General features: G+C 39.9%; 1 protein-coding gene and 1 pseudogene across 3 annotated transcripts in view; one reads left to right on the top strand and one right to left on the bottom strand.

Annotated features, from left to right (window-relative positions):
- The first annotated feature begins 270 nt into the window (after window positions 1–270).
- CBFA2T2 (CBFA2/RUNX1 partner transcriptional co-repressor 2) overlaps window positions 271–24,690 on the top strand; it is a 147,646-nt gene continuing 123,226 nt past the window's right edge. For 2 of the 3 annotated variants that reach the window (XM_053671084.1, XM_037143233.2), the window contains exon 1: window positions 271–446. Coding sequence is in view for 1 of the 3 variants with exons in the window: in XM_037143233.2 (XP_036999128.1) it covers window positions 413–446 (34 nt within the window). In the remaining 2 variants the exon portion in view is untranslated. Of the gene's footprint in view, window positions 447–2,677; window positions 2,711–24,690 lie in introns of those variants that run through there. The other variant, XM_053671086.1, reaches the window with a different exon arrangement.
- Window positions 558–23,791, bottom strand: LOC119047751 (histone-binding protein RBBP4-like; annotated as a pseudogene).

Here is a 24,690-nt window from a genome sequence, read left to right on the forward strand (position 1 = left end):
CTGCTTGGCGCTCAGTGGGGTACCCAGTACCTGAAAGTGGACCTTGCGCGTGACAGGCGCCGTGACGCAGGAGGGGTGGATCTGAGAAGCAGTATGCTCCCGGATAGGGCTCAGAGGTTCACGTGGAAGGGGTGGGGCAAATCGGGGGGCGGGGTTTAACAGGAGCCGGTCTCTGGGCCAGGCTTCCGCAGGCGTTGGGCTTACAGGAGGGAGTGCGAGCAGGGGGTGTCCCTGGCGGGTGGGGCGGAGCCAACGGGGGGCGGGGCGGCGCGCGGCCTAACCGTGGTGGTACCAGCACCTGGAGCGGTTTCACTGGGGTTGGCGAGCTTGGAGGCTGCAGGTCCCACGCCGGTGTCTGAGCGACCCTGGCCGCCGGTGGAGGCGAGGGGCTCGCGACCCAAAGCACTTGGCGATGGTGGGCGTCCCTGGAGCGGCCGCCTTCCAGCGTAAGTGGGGCGGGAAGGCGGGCATGAGGGGGGCGTGTGAGAGGCCTTTGGCTCCTTGGGCGCAAGCTCCCGTGAGGCTCCCAGCGTGAGGCCGGGGTGGGGAAACTGAGGCTAAGAGCAGGACGGCGGATCCAAGGTCATGCGGCGGGCAGGGCCTTTCTGGGCTCCTGAGGCTACCCAGACGCTTCCTGTGCGGCCCGGAGGACCTGGGGGCTCACGGTGTAAGCCAAACGGCACCGCGGCCTCGGAGCTCAGGCTGGGCCGGCGTCCACAGTACTTTCTCGCAGGCAAGAATGGTTTTGTTCTGATCTCACTGCTGGGGCCACTAAGTCGGGCTCCCGGGATAATATTAACACACACACTCCTAATTTCAAGGGGCATGTGGCCGATTGTGGAGGAGGCGAAGATGGCCCTTCCTAGGGGCCTGTTGAGTGCAGGCTCAGAGGTCAGACTGTCTGGATTCAAATCCTGGCTCCCCCACTTAAGTGGATCTCTACGAGCCTCACTTCTCCCATCTGTAAAGTGGGGGTGTGAAGATCATTTCCACTACCCAACCCTCCCCCCAATCCCGTTTCTTGGGTTTTGTGAAGCCAGTAGAATGCCTGACACAGACTCTGGCACGTACACAAGTGTGAAAACTGTCATTGTAATCTCTAATAAACCTCATTTAGTGTGAACCTCACTCGGAAAAGCCCGACATTGGGCGGTTGTTGTGTATTTAAGATTTTATTTCGTTTTCGTGTAAGTCCTGCTTTATGATCCAGCCGATTTTCTTATCTCCAATCCTTCATTCCTCCATTTCTCAATTCCAGCATAATGTTGCTCCTGGAATTGTGAGATCCTTGAGGGAGGGGTGGGGTCTCTTAACACAATACATTTTTTTTCTCGTTACAAAAGCAATAACAGTCAACATTTTTCGAGCAGCGGGCATTTTGCATTCTATTCATTTAATATTTATTAAATAATCTATTAAGTAAAAAGTACTGTTCTCTATCCTGGGAATATAGCAACAAACTAGATAGACCAAACTCAGGCTTTGAACTTAGGTGGTGGTGGTGGGGTGGGGTGGAAAGACTTGGTAAATTAGAAAACGAATCCATTTTGCATGTTTTCTCTCATTTGATCCCGGTGACTTACAATTATGAGTTAAGTATTTGAGTGTGCCCATTTTGCAGAGGATGAAACCGGAACAGAAGAAACCCAGCATTCTAATGTAGCCTCTCTCAGAGCCCATCTTGAACACCTAAAAGGGAGGCTTTACAGCCTCTCTCCTTTGTTTGATACCCGATAAATGTTGGATTGAAGAAATGCAAAGTAGATGCTCCCAGCATCTACTTTTCATAGTCAAGTCTGCAGTTGCAGCTTTGAATAGTTTGATTCCCTTCCTCCTGGAGCTTATAACTTAAGAAAGGCAGAGGTGACCTTTAGGTCTGCAAAGGTGCACCATCTCAGTAGTGAAAGAACCTTTTATCTAAACTTAATTTTTTTATGTCCAGATCTCTTTAATGCAGTTTTCAGTTTAAAGTATGCTCCAAAGTATAATTTTTTAAATTTTATTATGCAACGAATGAGGACATATTTATTTAAATTTTATTTATTAAATATTTTGTGTGTTTCTAAGACAATCCTATATACCTAAGCAGTGTGCTTAGTATACATTTTCTTTTAACCTGGAAGTATATAGTAAGTTGCATTAAGATATTGAGACTTTTTCAGTGAGGTTCTCATGGTACAGTTAGATTCAGCATTGACCGTCTGCTAAGCACCAGGTTCTGTGCTGATGTAGGGTTTACAAAGATGAATGCAAGAACAGACTCTTGCTTCTGGAAGCTTACCTATAGTCTAAACATTTGGCTAATGTTTTTAACTGAAGTGCTAGGCAGAGAGAATGTAGGAACGCAGAGTCCCTGGGGGAAGTCATCTAGAACAGTAGCCTTCAATGTTTTTAGTGTTCTGTCAGTAAATAGCTTTGAGTATACACACATTATGTGAATGTTTATTCTAAATTACAGTTATATAATGTACATTTTATAATGTGCAAAAATAGACAATTTACAAAAGGCTGAACTAAAACAAATATGACTAGAAGTTCCAGTATTGCCCTTCCATATTCCAGGGGGTGAGTAATAACTATGCTCCCTGGGGTGGACACCATTGGTCTTATAATGAGACCTTCTCAACCCATTAGTTCTGTTGAAGTTCGGTTCTGGAGTTGTGCCCAGGTTGGAATCTTGGGGTCCAGTCCTTGCTAGCTTTGAGACTGAGTAAGTTACTTAACCTTTCTGTGTACTTTATTTTCCTCGTCTGTAAAATTGATATGAGAATTCTTACTTAATTTGCAGTTTTATTATGGTGATTGATAGTATGTACATGTTAATATATGTGGTAATACATATAAAGTACTTATACAGTGTTTGATACACTCTGCTTTGGCTCCTGTGAGTATACACAGCTGCTTTAAGATCTCAATAGTCTAGTGGGGACCCTGCACAGGCACATGGGTAATAAGTGCTTTAAGTGCTTGAAGCAAAGGCTTTGGGAAATGCAGAGGAGGCATAAACTAAATGTTCTTGAGGGTCCAAGTAAGGTTCACATAAGGAGGTGCCATTTGAACCAGCCCTAGGAAGCAGAGGGACTTCTTCCAGGAGGAAGAAGGGTTGATTTGTTGGCTGAGGGTACAGTGGAAATTTGGAGGCTGTGGGGGGCTTGGTGAGTAGTTCTCCAGATCTGGGCCTGCAGGGAACGTGATTGAAGCTTCTATACTTTGTTAATAGGATAACAGTGAGTTCTGGCTGGAGTTGTGCCTGGTAGGGGCCAGATGGCTAGAAAGCCTGTTCCAGAACTTTTCACAGCACCACAGCTCTTTTCTCTCTAGTGGCACTCAACTTGTTCTGCCTTCTTAGTTATCTAAGAATACAACCCTTTAAATATCCTTGAGGGTTCTGATAGTAGTTGCATTTTTGTGATTTTTATTTTGCCTAGCAAGATAAGTGGAAAGTTCATAAGCATGGGGAAAGGCCTATTAGTCATTGGACCGTCAAAGAATTCTGAACAATTACAAATGGAATGGTAAATGACAGTGGTTACTAGTGGAAAACATGTTTACAAATATTTTATGGTAGATAGGAGCTGTGCATTACCATTTAAAAGGGGTGAGAATCGTCATGTTCAGTAACTCTTTCCTTATCTGGCACTTACCTATTAGGACAAAAAGATGTGAAAGTAAAACCAGAGACTTATCTGAGGCTGGATTAGGTGCCTTCGATTTGCTCCTCTAGATCCACTCCATCCTTTCACAGCATGTTCTGTGGCTTGGGAGGCTGACTTAACTACATGGACTGTATCAGTAGGCTTCCTTCCCCTCTGAGGCTGTAGAATTGAATCACCCTGCTCCCTTTTTAGAAGTATTGTCTCTGGCTGGCTATGTCCCTTGATTGAAGATTGCTGTTTCTCTAAGGGGTGGTTCTTTCTATATGACTCGCTCCTTTTAGGTTTGGAAAGTTCTAATATTTCCTTCATTCCTTGGGTTTAGAGGTGCTCTCACTAGTTCCAGAGTGCTAGAACTATCCCTTGTGATTATCTTGTATCCTGTCTGCCCACACTTTTCTTTATAGTTCCCTTATTAAACCCTCCGTGAATTATTACCCTTATTGAGGTTCGCTATCTTACCTGCTGGGACCACAACTGATTGAAACCAATGCCTTGTTTATAGGATACCTCCTCAAACTTCCATTCAAAGCTTATTATATTCTGCACATACTACAAACAAAAAACTTTTCTCAGTCCAGCTTATAGCAGATTTAAAAGCAACAAATCAGATGGAAAGAGAGGGGCTATCCCGATAAGCATACTGACAGTGAGAGACAGCATCTCATCCTCTTCTGTGGTCCTTACCTACTGTGCCACATTGATGAATTTAAGTCATCCACGCCACCCCTTCAATATTTTGGGATAAGAAAAACAATGGAGTAAGAATAAAAGTATCGTAATCTGTGACTACACAATCAAAGCAAGTTAAACTGCAGTGAGTAGCAGCCTGTCTAAAAAGGCAGACATGTATGCGATGTGAGTGGTTTGGCATAATGGAAGAAGGATTCGGAAGCAGACTTTGGGTTTGAGGCCCAGTTTTACTAGAAAGTTATTCAACTTCTGAGACTCAGTTGTTTGTTCAATCTATAAACGGAGATAATTCATGCCTGATAATAATGATGACTACATGAAATGTTTATTTTGGGCCAGGTAACATGCCAAGCATTATACTCACCTTACGCTTCTTAATTTTCCACTCTTTTAGTTAGGTATAAATCCTTATTTTACAAATTGGGAAATTGATTAAGATGTCATGGAGCTAATAAATAACCAAGCCTAGATAAAATTTAGATATTTCTGACTACAAAGCCTGAGCTCTTAGCATTAAGTTAGCTATTATTTAAAATGTGTTGGGCCATCACATTTTAATCGAATCCTTGTTCCTACACCATGTCACTGTGAAGTTCCTACATTTTTAAAACAGATATTTATTTCTTTGTTTGTTTATTTATTTTTAGAGAGCGGGGGAGGGAGAGAAATATCAGTGTATGGTTGCTTGTCACATGTCCCCTGCTGGAGACCTGGCCCACAACCCAGGCATGTGCCCTTAGACTGGGAATCTGGAGAGAGACCCTTTGGTTCACTGGCGGACACTCAATCCACTGAGCCACACAAGCCAGGGCTAGTTCCTACATTTTGAAAGGTCATTTAAGTAATCAAAACATGGCGTTTATAAGGTGGAGGAAAACAGGGCTTATAGATATCTAAACATTACTGCACTACAGAACTTTTTCTGGCTGTTTTTTTCTTTTTTTTCTTTTTTGGGGAAAGTATTCAGAATCCTCGTTGCCTTGCGTTTTATATTTTATACTTCCCATCTCCCAACCGCGCCCCCTGCTGGCAGAGTTGAGTGAAGTGAGCTGAAGGCTTTGAGAGTAATACTGTTTGTTACAAAACCTTAACTGTTTAATCACCTGCTACCTGCATATTAATTGAGAACTGACATTTTAGTGAGTTTTTAAAAATTAAAAAAACTTTTGGAGGGAGAGAGAAACATCTGTGTGTTGTTCTACTCATTTATGTATTCAGTTGGTTGCTTCTTGTATGTCCGCTGACCAAGGAATCAACCCACAGCTTTGGTGGATTGAGATGATACTCTAACAGTCTGAGATACCAGGTCTTGTGAGTTCTTGTGTAGAATTGGCATAAGTTTTCCTATTAGGAACAAAGCTATCCTTTGAGGTTGTTCTGAAGGCTTTTGACTTTGCTTAGTTTGAGATTTGGGACTTTAATAGATTAAACATTACATGTTTTGGACACTCGTAATGATGTCTTTGTCTTTTAGTTTTGAGTACATTTTTACTGGTTTGGGATTGGTTGGCTTTCCTACTTAGCAGTAGATTCTAAAAATAAGCGAGAGACTTAATTTAAACTTGTTCTTTTTTAAAATAGGTATTGATTTTAGAGAGAGGAGGTGGGAGAGGGAGACATCAATTTTGTTTTTCCACCCATTTATGCTTTTATTAGTTTGTGTGTGCCCTGACTGGGGATTGAACCCTCAACCTTGACATATCAATGATGCTCTACTCAACTAAGCTACCTGTCCAGGGCAAAGTTTGTTCTCAAGTATTAAGCCTGTTATGTAGGTTATGTAAATCTAGACTTTATGATCAGTTACTTGAATTTAATGAATACTTTTAGGCAGGGAGAATCATTTATATGATAGTGTGCACTGAATGAATGTAGCACTGTAGTCAAGATGAGTTAATTCACTAAGCCTGTACCTCTTCCAGGGTAAGGAAAAAATAGAAGGAAAGAGATGGGAAAGAAATATTTCTCACCTGCCAGTTTTATCCTCATTCCTTAGTTTTAGAGTATTGCTTTGAACCTCATACTATAGAATGAGCTTTTACTCAGTTGTGAAGATTTGTTTCAAATCCCTGAAAGTTTGAAAGTTAATGAGGGAGAATCTTTCCCCTGGTTATTGTTTCTGCTTTGGTAAGAATACCAATAGGGCGGTCTCGCTAGCTCTTCACTGACTGGCCCCACTTGCAATATGAGCTAGGGTATGTACATGTGACAGAGCCTGTCTCTGGGTTTTATTATAGCTGGTTAAGTCGCTTTTTTGCCTCTGTCTCTGGTTTCTGTCTCTGGTCCACTAAAGGCCTTGAGGCTATCTGAAATTACAGGGGCTGGGGCACCGTAAGTTAAACTTGTGAAATCAGTCTATTGCAGATATGTCAAGGGAATCTGACTTCTTTTAAAGTCCAGATGAATTCTTTTTTATTTTGAAAATTTATTTATTGGTTTTACAGAGAGAGGGAGAGGGACAGAGGAACTATGATTTGTTGTTCCACTTATTTGTGTATTCTTTGGTTAATTTCTTAATATGTGCCCCAACTGGGGATCAAACCTGCAACCTCGGCATATTGGAACAATACTCGGTAAACAACTGAGCTACCTGACCAGGGCTTCAGTTGAAATCTCCAAAAATAGTATTTGCTAGATTTTCTGCTGGGCACTTTTCATGTTTTGTCATCTCTTATAATTCTTAGAACAAACTTCTTAGTATCTGTTTTACAGGTACTGAAATAAGGCTCAGAGAAGTTAAATTGCTCAAGGTCACACAATTAATCAATAGCAGATCCACCATTCAAACTTAGTTTATCCTGGTGCTTAGTTCATTATACATTGAGATCTGAGCCCAAAACCCACTATTTCTGAGCTCTCTATCATATCACATGGCTTCTTTTTACTGACTACACTAGAAGTCTTTATTTTTATTTTTTAAAATCCTCATCCGAGGGTATATTTATTGATTTTAGAGAGAAGAGAGGAAGGGAGAGAGGGAAAAAGAGAAAGAAATATCAAAGTGAGAGAGAAACATCTATTGGCTGCCTCCTGTATGTGGCCCTGACTGGTAGGGGCTAGTGAGGGGTGGGAGGAGGCAGGGCGGGGATGGCAAGCCAGATATGTACCCTGACTGGAAATTGAACCCACCTTTTGGTGCACAAGGGTGATGCTCCAACCAGTGGGACCACCCAGCAGGGCTAGACAGTTTTTAGGCATATGTTCCAGAGGATCCCAGAGCTCCCTGAAGATAGTTAATTTCCATCTTTCTTCGACAACTTTTTCTGAGATCTTACTAGGAATTGGGATGTGATTTATAGACTGCTGTGCTAGGTCTTGGTCTTGTTCAGGTGTATCCTGAATTGCACTTAGAGATTATAAAAAAAAGGTAGAAACTCTCTGATGCCTTTGTCGATGCATCTTAATGTGTTTACTGATCTTAGCAGCGAAGCAGGTAAGTGATGGCAATGAACAGGGAAAGCCCAGGAAATGTCCATGTTAATTTTGCTTGGCCCTGTGAGGAGCTGTCAAATACGGATCATTTAGCATGAGGTATATGCAGTGAACCTTGACTTTGTGGCTCTTTAGGATTTGCATTTTTGTATTTTTTTTTTTTTTATTAAATGTGAAAATCAAAGTGACATTCAGAATGACCCAGAGCTAGGTATTCTTGTCTCTGAATTTATAGCTTTGGAGTTGGTTAGGCCTTTCAATTAAATTAGCTGATGGAGACAAATATGTAATCTGACTTCTCCAGCAGCTCAAGTGAAATGTTAATACCAGCCATGGCACAGCTCCCTTGACACACTACTTTGACCTTTTCCTCTCTTACAAATGTTTCCCTTATTCTTTTGTTAACTTAGCCATCTCCATGCAGAGATCCTGTCTGCTTTTAATTTTTGAAGCCACATGAGAAGAGACTTTCAAACAGCACAGATTTGTTCATTTTTACCTTATATCCCTAGAGCTACACTAATCATACTATGTCCTCTAATTCACATAGTTTTTAGCTAGTTTACTGTCCCCTACCATTGCCCGTCCTTGTTCCTTCCAAATCCTCCCAATAAAAGCTAAAATACTACTGACATATTCCTCCACCAACTATATGGTAGGATTTTATTTTTTGTCCTTAAAGTTAAGAAAGTAATTGTCTTTCATTTCGTTTCCCCTCTACCTTGCAGGGAGGAGGAGAAGGAAGCAGGCAAAAAAAAAAGCAAGTCCTCTTTATGGCTAAGATGAAAGGTGGAGGTCGCTTAGGAGAGGGAAGTGCTGGGTGGTGAGGGAGAAACGGGAAGAGGGAGGTGGTGATGGTCTTGGTTCCTCTGGCATTCGTTGCCAGCTGCCAAGAGCTGCTTAGGGCCCAGCAGCTCCAGTTTTCATCAGCTCCTCCTCCTTAGTCTGCCCTTGGTGGGTTGGCCTGGCTAAATGATGAACTACACTTTTATCTCTTCTTTAGAAAAATTATAAGATAAAATACGCAGCTTTAGAAAAACACAAACATATTGAAGGATGGTGATCTGCACTATAAAAAACATTTTTTACTCCTTTCTTCTTTTTTAAACTTTGTATTTTTATTTTTCAAACTTAAGAAAAAGTCACAAGAGTAGTGTTAACATTCCTGTATGCCATTCACCTTGAGTCTCCAAATAAATGTCAATGTTGTATCATATTTTATGTATTCTTTTTCTCTGCATATAGTCATATTATTTTTCTGAACTATTGTAGAATAAGTTACACATGTGCTGCCTCTTTACCCTAAATACCTTAGTGTGTATTTCCAATAAACTAGGACACTTTCTTATGCACCTGTAACATACTTATCAAAATCAGGAAATACAGCCTTGATATAGTAATGTTATCTAATATGGAGACCTTTTTCAAATGTAGGCATTTGTTCCAGTAATTGTTTAAAAATTTTTTTGCTCATTATTTAACTAAAAAAATTTAAATTTATTTTTATTTATAGACAGAGGAGATGGGAGGAAGAAAGAGAGGGAGAGAAACATCAATGTGTGGTTGCCTCTCATGTGCCCCTTACTGGGGACCTGGCCTGCAACCCAGGCATGTGCCCTGACTGGGAATTGAACCTGTGACCCTTTGCTTCGTGGGATGGCACTCAGTCCACTGAGCCACACCAGCCAGGTGTTCCAGTAATTAAAAAATAATTTCATTCGTTCATTCATTCATTCATTCATTCATTCATCTATTCTTAGAGATAGGAGAATGGAGGGAGAAGAGGGAGAGAAAATGTGTGAATTTGTCTTCCTTATTGAGAGATTCACTTGCATTTGGCAGGAATATCACAAAGTGATGTGGTATCTTAGTGCCTCACATCAGGAGGCAGATAATGTCCATTTGTTAGTACTAATGATGTTAATCTTGATCATTTATTTAAGGCAGCAGTGTTTTTCACTTTTTAATTTTATTTATTTATTTTTAAAGAGAGAGGGGAAGAGAGGGCGAGAAACATTGATGTGAGAAACACTGATTGGTTGCCTCTTGCACGGGCCCCAGCCGGGAACCAAACTTGCAACCCAGGCATGTGCCTTGGCTGGAAATCGAACTGGCAACCTTTCACCTTGCAGAATGACACCCAACCAACTGAACCACACCAGTCAGGGCAAAAGGTTTTGTTTTTGCAATTTCTATTACAGTCAGCTGTTGTCCATTTCAATATATTAAATGGAAAATTCCAGAAATAAACAGTTCATAAGTTTTAAATCTCTTGCCATCCTGCTCTGTCCCACCTGGGATGTTGAATCATCCCTTTGTCCAGCGTATCTATCCTGCATGTGGTACCTGCCCCTGAAGTCACTTAGGGGCCATGTCAGCTGCAGATCAACTGTTGAGGTATCACAGTTGCTTCTGTTCAGGTAACCCTTACAGTTGCTGAATACTAGGCCAAGATCCCTACATCATGTGCTTCACTTCATCTCATCTCGTTGGCATTATTGTATTATGTTACATCATCACGAGAAGGGTGAGTCCAGGACAATAAGGTACTTTGAAAGAGAGACAGACCACATGCACATACATTTGTTCTTTTCTATTATTAGTTATTGTTAATCTATTACTGTGTCTAATATATAAATTAAATTTTATTGTAGGTATGTAGGTATAGGAAAAAAGATAATATACATATGGTTTAGTGCTGGGGGATCTTGGAACGTATCCCTCTTGGAAAGGGGGGACTACTGGAAAGGCCGGTAGAGGCAGAGCTGTGGGAGACTTTGAACATTAGGCCAAAGAATTTGTCCCTAAGGTTAGATGCATTGGGGAGTCACCTCTTGTATTGACACCGATGGTGACATTTTGCCTGGTACTGTAAACTTAACTGTTTTAAAAAGCCTGGCTGGGAGAATTAGCTTGTTTAGGTATTTGTGTTGCATGTGAAGCTGCTGATGTCATGGATTGCCTTTAGCTTGAAGTGCTGAGGTCTAATCCACTGACTAGGACTGTGAGTGTTTTAGTGAGTGGCTTACCTCAGAATCAAGTTAGGGAAGTAGAAGAATATTGTAACTCAAAGTTTCTGGAATTCTATAGTTATTGCTAAACCTTTCTCATGATTTTTTTTTTAACTCCACATTTTGAAGAAGGAGAAATAAAATGTACAACAATTTTAGCTGATTGTTTCATTGAATAGTTCCCCTACCTATACAATCTCTTAAGCTTTCCATTGTTTTAAGCCTCTGGTTCTAGACAAATGGAAAACTGGTTTTCTTCTGGGGCGAGAGTCAGGGTATGTGCTCAGAATTGTAGAACCTGGGGGATTTATTAGAATATCAATGCGACATATGTCTTATGGTATATTCGGAGGGAGGATGTCCAGTACGCTTTTTGAAATAGCCTCCCAGGTGATTTTCTATCATGTGTTCCCCATTAAAAGCCACCATTTGAACCAATTTCTGCCCTTTTCCCCCTGCATTCACCTTGTATCAAGTGATGCCAGAGGACTGCATTCCTTTATCTTCTAGCATGAAGACTTAAGATGGAATTTTGCTATTTCATAAAGACTTCTGACCTCTGGTATGTCTTTGGCCTTGGTGGTTACTAACTCATATTGTCAACTTGCTGGTCAGCTTTTTCTGATGAATTCTGATTTTATTTTCAGGTATTATAGATTATATTTTGCCTTCCGTCTCTTGTTTTTTATAAGCTTTGTACCTGTGTTACTAGGAAGTCATCTTCTTGCTCATTTTTGTGAAACTGCTTTTTTAAAAAAAATTGTTTAATTGTTCAAGTATAGTTTTCTGCCTTTGACTCCCACCCCAGCCCACCCCCCAGTGTGAAGCTGCTTTTAAAGAGCACAGAAACATGGGCAGTGATTAGATACTCTGCTCTTACTGCCCTGTGTCAGACTCACTTTGGGCAGCTATTATGTACACATAGTGGTATGCAGATTTTTGTTGGGGTGAAGAAATGCACTGAATATAGAAAAGACCCAGAGATAAAGGGGTCTCTGAGGGGTCTTTCTTATTCCACTGTCTGTGGTTCCATGAATTAAAAGGCAATCAATCCTGAGGGAACCCCGATAAAATCCTCGGACCAGATCACACTATACAAGATATCTGACAACTCTGTCCGTTGCTTGTTTGTTCATTTCAGTGACTGCAGGTAAACAGGATAACTGCAGATTATTAAGACATAAAGTTTGGAGACAACAATTGGGTCAAATTTACTTTATCTTTTCTAATTAAGGCTATTATTTTCATTTTTAGAGCAATAGAAGTCCCCCAGTTTTTTAAAGCACATGTCGATTGTGGCAGTGAAACCTTTTTAAATTGTAGCACATATTCATAAATGCAGATTTGGAACTAAGTGTGACGGGATTGTCTGGATAAGGGTTTATAAGCCAAGAGTGGTTTATTTAAACTTCTGCTACCAGAAATAGGAGATCGGGATCCCATTAGGGCTTAATTGGTTTGACTCTTATCATTTTAGCTTGGAGACTGTTGAAGAGTTCATTTATTGTGTGGTGGTTTGGCCCATGTGTGGAGCACAACTTTGTTCTAAGGGAAGACCCTCTTCATATGTTTATTCATTTGCCAGATCAGTTCTGTTTACTTGTGAACCTTCTCAATTACAGTGAAAACAGGCAAACAATCCATGCCAATTCAGGATTAGAACATGTCAGACTGGTACCAGTCCCACAGATTAAGGGGAAAACAGGGCTTCTGGTTTTATTAAATTTACCCTGAATGACGACATTTAAAACAAGAAACCTTTGGAGAAAGATCTGTTAGTAACAGATGAGTAAATTTTTAATATTTAAATAAGTCCTTGTATGTAGGTAGACAGTATGGTGTAGTGAGAAAGGATCTTTGGGTTGGTTTTCTCCACACTTGAAATGAAAGTATTAGTTATAATAGCTATTTGGAAGATAGCTTGACAGTGGTGTTTTTTCCCTCCTTAAAATTTTTTCTGTACTAACTTTTTTATTAAACAAAATGCATAAATCATAAATATATGGAGTTTTCTAAAAAAATAGAACATTAACAGCAGCTACTTCAGAAGCCCACATCTCACCCGCCAGTCACTATGCTTCCCTCTCCCCTGGAATAACCAGGACGCTGACCTCTATCACCAGGCATTCGTTTCGTCTTTAAAAAGGGAGCATTATATAGAGTCGTGTACTGTGTATTCTTCTGTCTCTGACTTGTTTTGTTTGATAGTAATGACACATATGCTAGTGTCAGAAGTTCATTCTCATTGCTTTATAGAATTACACTATAAAAATATACCAGTTTGTCTGTTCTATTGTTGATGGATGTTTTGATTGTTCCCACTTTTTGGCTATTAGGGACAATGCTGTAAGGAACATTATTCTGTGTCTCTGGGTATATACCTAGGAGTGGAATTGCAGGGTGATCGAGTTTGTCTATAGATAACTGTCAGAAAGTTTCCCAGAGTTGTAATAGTTTATACTTGCATGAGCAGTTTTAACATTTTGCCATGCCTGTATTTTGTATAAGGCAGTAGTAAATAAAACATAGCCCTCTCATAGATCTTGAAATCTAATATAATTAAAAATGTATTTTATACACGTTTTAATATTCAGGAGATGATAAATATTAAGGTGTGTTGTATATAGAGAGGAGGGTGATGGGGAGTGGTATTAGATACAGTTGTTTAAAAAGACCGATCAAGCCCTGGCTGCTGTGGCTCAGTTGGTTGCAGCGTCACCCCGTAAATCAAAAGGTCATGGGTTCAATATCCAATCAGGGCACAAACCTGATCAAGAACCTGAGAGGCAGCCATTTGATGTTGCTCTCTAATATTGATGCTTTTCTTCCCCATCTCTCCATCTTTCCTCTCTAAAGTCAATGAGCATGTATGTCCTCAGGTGAGAGGGGGAAAAAGACCAATAGAATGACGTTTGTGCAAACACTCTTTAAGGATGTGAGCTAGCCATGCGGCTATCTGGAGGGCAGCAGGGAGGCTGGTATAACAGGAGCACACCGAGTGAGGGTAATAGTGGGAGAAGTTGATTTTAGGGAGAAAAGTAGGTGCCGGGACGTGTAGGACCTTAAGAGCCAGTGAAGGGATTTTGGATTTTCTAAATGGGATAGGAAGCCATTGGAGGGTTTTGAGCTGAAAGACATTATCTCTTACTTTTAAAAAAAAATATTTTATTTATTTATTTTTAGAGAGAGGGGAAGGGGAGGAGAAAGAATGGGAGAGAAACCTCAATGTGTGGTTGCCTCTCATGTGTCCCCTTACTGGGACCTGGCCTGCAACCCAGGTATGGGTCCTGACTGGGAATTGAACCGGCGACCCTTGGCTTCACAGGCCCATGCTCAGTCCACTGAGCTACACCAGCCAGGGCCTTCTCCTTTACTTTTTAAAGAGATCATTCTGCTCTTGGAGAATACACTCTAGTGGGTTAAAGGCAGAAACAGCTGAACTAAGAAATTATTGTTGTAGTCCAAGAGAGGAAGGTTGGTGGTTTAGATCAGAATGTTATTGTCCACGGCCATACCACCCTGAATGCGCCCGATCTCGTCTGATCTCAGAAGCTAAGCAGGGTCCAGCCTGGTTAGTACTTGGATGGGAGAATGTTATTGGTGGAGGTAAGGAGAAACAGATGGAGCCAGGCTATTTTGAAGGTAGAGCTGATAGTATTTGTCCAGGTGGACTGGATGTGGAAATGGGAGGTTGTCTGTCAAAGATGACTCCACATTTATTGGCTTAAGTTGCTAATTTACTGATTTTAGAACATCTAGGGAGGTGGAAGGGGCTCCGTGTAGGTTTGGGCTGGAGTTGGAACCAGGAATTTGATAATGGGACTATGAGATGTCTATTACATATCCAACTAGAGATGTTGAATAGGCTGTATGATATGTGGGGTTGGGAAAAGTGGGTTTATGGTTGTTCATGTGGAAAATAATACAATAAACAATAACGCAAGAATAAACTCTGTTTTTTGTACTCACATCTGTAAACCTACTTGTCCCTCCCGTATAAATAACACAGTGAATGAAGATGAGAGGTGGGCCCCGTCGGGTCAGGTCGTCTGGTTAGAGCGTCCTCCTGACATGCTAAGTCCCAAGTTCAGTCCCCAGTCAGGGCACATAAAAGAGGCATCAGCAAATAAAAAAAGTTTTAAATAGAGGTGGGACTTAACATGGCTTTTGCAGTAATATAGAGGGAATCAGATAAAATCTCTTCATCATTTGAATACTTCTGAAGATCATTATTTAGGAATTAGAGTGTGCAGATTTCTATGATTGTGAGAGGTATTTAACAAGGAAATAAGATATCAGGAATTTATTGATTGAGAAAGTTCCTGTGTATTTCTTTAAACAATTTGTGACTAAAATTTACTAGAGTTTGTATAAACTTCATATAGTCGTTTCCACTACTGTCATTCTGTGTGAAATGATCATTGCCTTAGTGGCCTTAGGAAGCTCTATATGACTCATTGTGAATTATCTGAAGAAAGCTTGTCTATATAGTGTTTTGCATTGTATTTTAAAGCATATCTATAATGCATAATTTGAAAAATAGTAGTTTACAGGGGATTTTACGTAAATTATTCACTGCTGACAGTAGTCTTTGAATCAATTACTACTATCTTTACAGATGAGGAAATAGGCTGCCTGGGTGATGATGAGTTGACTGATTCAGGACATGTGTCTGGTTAGTAGTAGAGACAAGACGTGACCAAGTCCTAACTCCACAGCACGACCACCATGTTCCATTTATCAGCTGTGCTGAGTGAATCGTAATTTATTGTATAGTATCTGCTTTGATTCTTTTTTTTTGTAATTTTGAGAGTATATTCTTTGAAGCTGGGGACAGTGAAACAAGGGATTAGGACAGAAGAAGCCACAGGAGAGAGCCTGGGCAGAGCTGCTTTGGCCCACTGAGAAAGAGAAAAGCGCACTTGGAGGCAGGTGTGGGAGGTTAGCCCTGGACAAGCTGCGTATTGCTCCCCTGGTTGTCTGTGGTGGGCCCTTAGACCTTAGGAGATACATGCTTGTGATGGAAGAAGGGGGAAGAAAGGGCACGGGAGTGCTACTGGAAGGGAGAGCGCACGCTGGCAGTATAATTTTTGGAAAATATCTTTTATGAAAGCAATATAAGGCATGCTTATAAAAAGTGCAGCAAATGAGTAAAAAGTAAAAACTCCCTTTTACATCATCACTGAAAGTTTGTATATTTCCAGACTTTTTTGATACCTTTACATTTATCTGTATTACACATGTTTAGTATTTTTCATAAACAGAATCATACTTACTCTACGTAGTTTTGTGTTAGGTCTTTATTACTTACAGTCATATGGGAAGTCCACTGTACTGTTCTGTCAGGTCTTTGCTTTAAACAAGAGCAAAGACATTTATCTCTTCTGTTGTTTTAAGTACCTTGGAACAGGTTTTATGAACGACAGCAACATTCAGTATTGATTTGTTCAATGTTAGCAGTGAGATGCCTTTAAAATGATCACACCTTTCATTTCAGAGAACCTTCCAAATGCTCTGTTAAAAAGGCAGGCATATGATTGACTGCTTAATGCAGCTGCCAAGCACTATTTTAAGTCCCTTTCCCTTTCTCAGAAAGTGCAAGGTTGTCCATTTTGGAGCAAGGGATGCTCTGGTTGTAGGAGAGGATATTTCTCCATCTATGTACTAGTGGGAAAAGGAATTAATGAATCTACAACTAGACAGAACTGTCCTGGAAATGAAAATAGGTCTTTTCTGCGATCAGTGACATAGAAGAAGAAAAGCTTTAGGTGAAGCAAACTCTTCAGGTATTTCGATGATTATTTCCACCACTGTAAACTAATACATATGACAGATGATGCATTTTGCTTTTAATATCTAACTTTTTAAAAAAGATTCTATTTATTTATTTTTAGAGAGAGGGAGACAGAGGGAGACAGAGAGGGTGAGAAATATCCATGTGTGGTTGCCTCTCACGCACCCCCTGCAGTCCAGGCATGTGTCCCAGCATGTGCTGGGAATCGAACCAGTGACCCTTTGGTTTGCAGGCCCATGCTCAAGCCACTGAGCTACACCAGCTGGATAATATTTAACTTTTAATGATGCAGTCATCAAGTTCCCATGCTGTTAGTGTTTTTCGCAGAAGCAAAAAGGAATTGAACTGCTATTGTGGGATAAGTTGAACATTTACACAAAATTGTGCTCTGGAGGAGAGAGTGGACTAGGAATTTATATTGGGGAAATAATGAAGTAGGTGGGCTTTTGCTGGAGACAGGACAGACCCAACAGGAATTTGTGTGGGTCTCAGAATTCCAGAGTAATGAAGGTGAATTCGTGTCCAGTAACTGGTAAATGTAGGCTGATACTAAAAGAGTGGTTAAGGAGGAAAAAATACTGGGTACACTTTGGTGTGTATCTGAAGCAGCTGGAAAGCTTCTTAAATGCAGTGTCTGGGATTTTGCCTCCCAGAGATTTAAATTCTGGAGGTCGGGGCAGGGCCCTGGAATCTGCATTTCCACCACACTTCTTAAATAATTATCTCATGGCTAGCCTAAAGACTAATTTGAGAAACACTGCTTTAGAGTGTCTAAACTGACAAAGACTATGTAAGTCTAATTGGAGGAAGAGTTACAGGGAGGAGAAACAATTTTGATAGAGGGTACGTTGTGGTCAGAGTAATGAATGGAGATGTCTGAGAAAGTATTAGGGAGAGGAGCTGTTGGTTAATGCTGACCAAGGTAGGGAGGAGGGACTGAATATTTGATTTTATTTTTTACTCAAGGTACATATCTTTAATTTGGTTGTTTTGTATTTTTTTATGTATGTGCATAGATATGTGTGTTTGTGTATATACATATAATATACATATATATATCAGATAATGCTGTGTTGTCTTTGGTAATCAAACTTTCTTATCTGTAGTTACTATATTCCTAAGACATCCTTAATTTCCAGTATTTCACACCACTTTCTCCATAAGCCATCAAAAAATCTTCAAAAGTATGACCTCAACATGAGTGTTTTTGTTTATTTGCTCAGGAAATAATCATTGTTTTTCATTATCACTATTGATGAATCTTCCTTAATGGGGAGAAAATTCCTCTGAGGATTTGAGCAGAGGTTAATTTAAGGTTCCATGGGGAAAATAAAAAAAAAATTCTCAATTGTAAAGCTTCTTAGGTATAAAACTAGGAAGAAATCCTTTTTTTTTTCCTCACACTTAGCATTAACCATTCATTCCCCACATTTACTAGTACTGACATTACCATTCTTATTATGAAGCACTGACTGCTGGGCAATAATAAGCTTATTTTACTTAGCTTCTTATAAATGTTCTAAATTAAGTAGTTTAGGAAATTGTTAATGACAGTCATGTTTGTATCCTAGGGTTCTCACTATTTATAACAATTCTTTGATGTTATCATGGTAACTTCTTTAACCTCGTTGTATTGGGGATGAAGACATACTTTAGCATCCAGTAGTTGAAAATGATGTTGGTTTTAATTGGGACAAAAAGATGAAAATGCTGACCTGAGCTTGCCTGATCTGTAGTGAGCATTGTTCTAGCAAGCTTCATGGAATGGATGTACACAAACCAGGTGTTTCACTTTAACTGCAGGTGCACCATCTGTGGAAGCAGGTGGACAGATTCTTTGTCATCAGGAAAACACAGCTGATGAGTCTTGGGAGGAGAGCTAATTGACTGGTTTTCCTCAGTTACAGCTCTCTTGAGTCACATCCACCTAAGCACAGCTTTTACCTGTGCACAGGTGTTGACACTGATCAGGATAATGACAACAACAAAAATGAACAGAAAAGGTGTACATTTGACTGAGTGTGTATTTATTGGATTGACACTGAGAAAGGTAATTTAAGGGTTTCCTAAGTTTAGTTTTTATTTTTGTTTTTAATTATTTGAGACTATTTCGAGCTTATTATATTAACTTCCGAGAGTTTCTTGTAAGGATAGTTAAATATGTGTAGTAACATGTATATATAGTTTATGGCAGGCTCTTCTCTCTGGAGAACTGGTAAGTAAACAGAAAGGGCTTTCAGTTAAGCAAAATAAAGGTCATAGATCACATGCACAGAAGAATAGACGGGAAATACAGACTTTAAGTCATAGATTCTTGGAAGGGGGGACTAGATTTACATTCATAATCCTCATCCCTTTTTCACAGATGAGAAAACTAAGACCTAGAGAAAATACTTCCTCATATACCAAGGCCAGGTTTCTTAGAGAATTGGGTTAAAATTCAAAGTAACTTTAGTTCTGAAAAAGTGGATCAAATCCAGTGATATTTTACAAAGAAATAGGGAGTGGGCCAATTTAATCTAGTGAACAACCAGCTGTGTACATAACTTCAGCTCATCTGGGACCGCAAACTAAAAATGATCCTGTGTACAATGTTGTTCCAGAAACAGTCATCATACTGCTGGGCTGGGTGAAGGAGCTGGGAGTTTGCCCTATCATAGTTAAGGTTCAACTTCATATTTATGCACGTCATTTTAAGAGATAAATATGGGCAGCATTTAAGAGGGTTCAAAGAAGATCCTCAAATATGATTGAGAAATGGAAACTCCAGTTGAAAAGTTCAAGAAGCTGTTGAAGAGAGAGCCTTAGAGGATTGATAAACCTTTAAGTATTGTTCTTGCAGAAGTTGTCTTGCATACTTAGTCCCTTTAGAACTAGCCAAGCAGGGGCAGGCAGCATTAAATTGGCCTTAGTCATGAGGAAAGCAGATGCACATTATATATTCTAAGGATCAGCCAGCCACATCAGTGTCACCTAGGAGCCTGTTTAAAATACAGGCTCTGGCTCAGACCTGCTAAATCTGCATTTTAATAACATTTCCCCAGGTAATTCTTTTTTTTTTCTTTTAATTATTTTTATTTATCTTTAGAGGGGAAGGAGAGAGGGAGAGAAACATCAATGTATGGTTGCCTTTCATGCATCCCCTGCTGGGAACTGGCCTGCAGGGAACCTGCCTGCAACCCAGGCATGTGCCCTGACTGGGAATCGAACTGCGATCCTCTGGTTCGCAGACCTGTGCTTAATCCACTGAGCTACACCAGCCAGGGCTTTAATTCTTATGTACATTAAAATTTGAGCTCTGTGGGGTTAAACCATAGTCTTTATAATTAATTAAGGTGATTCTCATTTTCCAAGAGTATTTTTTAAAAATACCAGGATGAGTCTTTGTTTTTTAAATGTTTACACCTTTCTTGAGATGAATTAAGTAGTAGAGTGAGATAATAAAGGGAAATTATATCAGCCTGAGCAAAAGCACAGTAATTAAATACAAAGTTGATGAAGTTCTAAGCAGGGAGGGCAGAATAGGAACCACTGTAGAAAATATGGGTTATATATGCAGCCTTTACTTTTCCAAGCAAGGACTTTACCAGCTCATCCTCCTGGCTTTGATTCTAAAGTGAATCCATTACATTGTCCTTTAGGAGACTTTGAGCAATAATGGAGTAAGAATTTTAAAGACAATGAAGGAAGCATAGTGTGTGGTTCTGGTGCCTCTTACCTGCAAGGTTAGAGTGAGGGTCTATGAAGCTTGTTTTGCAGGGAAACCGGAGAAAAACATCTGAGTATTTGGCTTCATTCATGAATATAATTTATTTACTTAACAAATATTTATGGAGTGTTTCCTATGTGCCAGGTACAGTTTTAGGTATTAGAGATAGAGCAGTGATCAAAACGAATTACCTACCCTGGCTGGTGTAGCTCAGTGGATTGAGTGCTAGCCTATGAACTAAAGGGTCACCAGTTCGATTCCCAGTCAGGACACATGCCTGGGTTGCAGGCCAGGTCCTCAGTGGGGGCCATGTGAGAGGCAACCATGCATTGATGTTTCTCTACTTCCCTTCCCTCTAAAAATAAAGAAAAAAAGTTTTTAAAAGAAAACGTTAAGCGTAATTTTTCAAAAAACAAAAACATTATACCTGCTCTGGTAGGGCTCATAGCCTAGTAAGGGACAGCCAATAACAAGCAAAGAAATACATGCTAAAACCCTAGTTGGAGATTAATGCTTTGAAGAAAAATAAAGCAAACCAAGGGATTGGAAAATAGTGGGAGAAGAGGGGAAGTATGGAAAGACTTTTCTGCTGTTACATGGGGTTGACTTTTTAAAAAAAAAAATTATTTATTTCTAGAGAAAGGGGAAGGGAGGTAGAGAAAGATCAGTGTGTGGTTGCCTCTTGAGCACCCCAAACTGGGAACCTGGCCTGTAACTCAGGCATGTGCCCTGACTGGGAATCGAACTGGCAACCGTTTGGTTTGCAGGCCTGTGCCCAATCCACTGAGCTATACAAGCCAGAGTTGGAGTTGATTTTTGGAGACCATTTTGGTTTAAGAGCTAATTTATTTCCCTAGACATTTTAAAAATTACAGTTATAAGTCGTCTCAGGTTGAGCAGCCTTCAGTGGTAAGGCCACTAAAATATGTACAAATACTTATATTTTTTGGTTCAGTGAATTACAGGTAACTCAGTGTGTGGCACATAGTTGGTATTTAATAAAAATTGGAGTGTATTCTAATAAACCTCAAGTACGATCTTTTATAAATAAAATCAAAACTGTCCTGCAATGAGTCATGTGGGCTGAATTTTGGTTGGGTAAGAAAGAAGAATGTGGAACTCACGTAGACTAGGTGACCTTCAGATGACTTTTGAAGTTCCTTCTTTTGTTCCCCTTTTCATATTACTGTGACTTTTGGATCCTTGAAAAGGGTGCTAGAATCTAGAATTTGAGGGTTTGAACAGAGAAGTGGTTCCTCTGTTGCTTATGGAACTAACTATCTAGGTGGCTATGGTTTTGGAATAACTAAGGGGTTTTCAGACTGTGTTTCTGAGTGATGGATAACATCTCTCTCCTTTGTTGTTCTCATTTTCTTGTGGAACTTGCCTAGGTGGGCATGCTACAACCTTGAAAATGTTCTCATTTTCAAATAATTTCAAAATAATTTTGTTATGAATTTGTTTTAAGCATGTTTTATTTCATACTTTTTAATTCTTTTTATCCAAGATCAATTTAATTTTAAAAACAAATGCAAGCTATTGAGTTACTCTTTTTTTTTTTTTTTTAATTTATTTATCTTTAGAAGGGAAGGGAAGGAGAGAAGGAGAGAGATATCAATGTATGGTTGCTTCTGGTGCATCCCCTCCTGGGAACTGTCCCTTGCTGAGAACTGGCCTGCTACCCAGGCATATGCCCTGATGGGGAATTGAAACGCAGTCTTTTGGTTCACAGGCCCATGCTCAATCCACTGAGCTACACCAGCCAAGGGAGTTACTCTTCTTTTTTAAGATTTTATTCATTTATCTTTAGAGGGGAAGGGAAGGAGAGAGGGAGAGAAATATCAATGTATGGTTGCCTCTCATGCATCCCCTGCTGGGAACTGGCCTGCAACCCAGGCATGTGCCATGACTGGGAATTGAACCGCAATCCCTTAGTTCACAGGCCTGCGCTCAGTCCACTGAGCTACACTAGCCAGGGCTGATCTTTGTTATTAGAAAATTTAAATATAAGTCTGTGGCTTTGCTAAATCAAGTCCCCCAATTAGAAAACACTCTCAGTTTGGGCTAACAGCCTTGTTGATGGATACCTGTTATAGAGGGATAGCTGAACAAAGTCTGTGTCTCAAAACCAGTGTTAAATCAGTGTCAGAGTTGAGAGGCGAAAAAAGAGCAGTCTAAAATAAAAAAATGCTAAAGTATCTCAGACCCTGTCCTTTTGGATCCACACTTCCTTCAGGGTCTTCATCATTATAAATGTTCTCAATTTGCATGGTACTGTATTGTGATAAAGAACAGATTACCCACAGTTCATTGGAATTCCAGGAGAAATCAAATATCTTTGCAGTGTGACTACCATGAGTAAACAGTGACTCCAGTGGCCCATCTTCTGCATCTTCCAGGAGTTGTTTCTCTCCTATTTTATTTAAATATCACTCTGTCTGCAATCAGTATGACTGGAAGCCAAAATAGTCTTGTTGTGAGGCAGCCACTGAACCTGGAATATTTCATCCTTATGTGATTCAAAGAAATGCAACCTAAGTTTCAGATTTCTCAGATCTCACAAGGCAACAGTTTTATCAGCTGATCCTGTAGCAAAATGAATTCACTGTAAGGACTGAAAGAAGGGCATTTTACATCAGCAGTGTGAGCATCAACTGAGTGGCTTGGTTTGAAAGCATTGTTTGAACAAGTGTCCCAGATCATAAGTTTCTGATCATCAGCAGCTGGCCCAAACAAACACTCATGTAGCAGAGGCCAGGAAACACGTACTGCTATGTGCCCTGTGAAGATGATCATCTTTACATTCACTTTTCCTTCCTTTGGAACAGCACTGGTGTCCCACAGGCAGATGGCCAGCACTATGAAGCACTATGTAAATGCCCACAGAGATTGGGTTTCCAAGAAAGCCCATAGCCTTCCTTCTGATGGCCACAGAGGTGCAAGTCTGGGTTGCACTCTCCAGAAGGATCTGGTTTGTTTATTTACTTACTTAAAAAATTTTATTTATTGATTTTTAGGGGGAGAAATATCGATTTGTTGTTCCACTTATTGATGCTTCTGTTGGTTGATTCTTGTATGTGCCCCAACAGAGGATAGAACCTGCAGGGTTTTAAAACTAAAAACTTTAACTTTTCAAAACTCAAAATCAGAAATATAAACTAGCTTATTATAGGATGATGATAGATTATTGTGGGCAGTATTCCTACTTCTTTTCACTAAGGCAAATAAAAGTCTCAAATTGATTGTAATAAAGGAAGTATGTGTCTTAAGGCATATTTCCATGTGAAGAGGACTGTTCTTTGAATACCACTCTGAGAGGAATTTATCCCAGTCTGCTTGTGTGTGTGTGTGCATGTGTTTGAAAGTTCTAGTTTCATATCTTACTTACCTGGCTTGCATTGCAATATTTAGGGTAGGAGTTGGGCCACGAAGCTCCATGCCTAAGTGGGTACAAGTATGTATTTGAATGCTGGGCTAAGTGGATCTTTATATCTGTCATTATATAAGTGTGATCATTAATGTGTTTCTGAATTTCATAGCATCACTTGGCAGTAAGCTGCTTTTTTTCAAATACTCAGCTCCTTTGCAAGATTTGTGGGGTCATGTTAAGCTAGCTCTCTATGTATGTTTGGTAAAGTTTGATAAATCCAGGAACCTTATTAAAAGTATTGTTCTCCTCAATCTCCTAGATACAATTATATACACTATTTAATTTGTCTATGTTTTATAATAAGTGTTTTGTTTTCTAATTATTAAAATTTTATTCCTGTGAGTTCGGTATATTGCAATTTGTCCAAATTTCAAAAACCAAAGAGAAATACATTTAGCATATTTTTCATGAAAGGCAGAGAGATAAAATTTCCAGACCTTAAGAAACTTCGTACCTTGTCAGAGGTATATGGCTTGTGCACTCAAGTAACTGAGTGAGGCAGGTTAATATGAAAACATATAGAGGAGATGATCAGTAAAGGCTGCATGTGGGAAATGTCATCGGAACCAGGCCTTGAAGGATAGTTCACAGAGTGACTAAAGAAGAGCAGATCATCACACAGATCCACACTTTTTTGGTTGACTCGATTTGTTTGGTTGGCTATTTTCCCCTCTTCTCTGAATCAGATGAGGCCTTCATTATCAACCTTTGACTCAAGTGTCAGTTACATTTCTCTCCGTTATTCTTATGTGTGGAATCTGGGATATGACTTATATATCATATGCTCTACCTTTTTGCCAGAGTTATGTATATAAGTATAGCCTTCCTTAATGTGTCCACTCTTTTGAGTGAGAATCAAGGCTATCTGAACAAGAACCTACTTAATCAATCTGTTCAATCCAATATCAAGTTCTGGGACTGATGTCACTAGTTGGCTTCTTTAAGGAAATTTGAACCTTTTTCTTTCC

This window comes from Artibeus jamaicensis, unplaced genomic scaffold (assembly GCF_021234435.1).
Source record: "Artibeus jamaicensis isolate MK-2021 breed Jamaican fruit bat unplaced genomic scaffold, CSHL_Jam_final contig_685, whole genome shotgun sequence".
Lineage (NCBI taxonomy): Eukaryota > Metazoa > Chordata > Mammalia > Chiroptera > Phyllostomidae > Artibeus > Artibeus jamaicensis.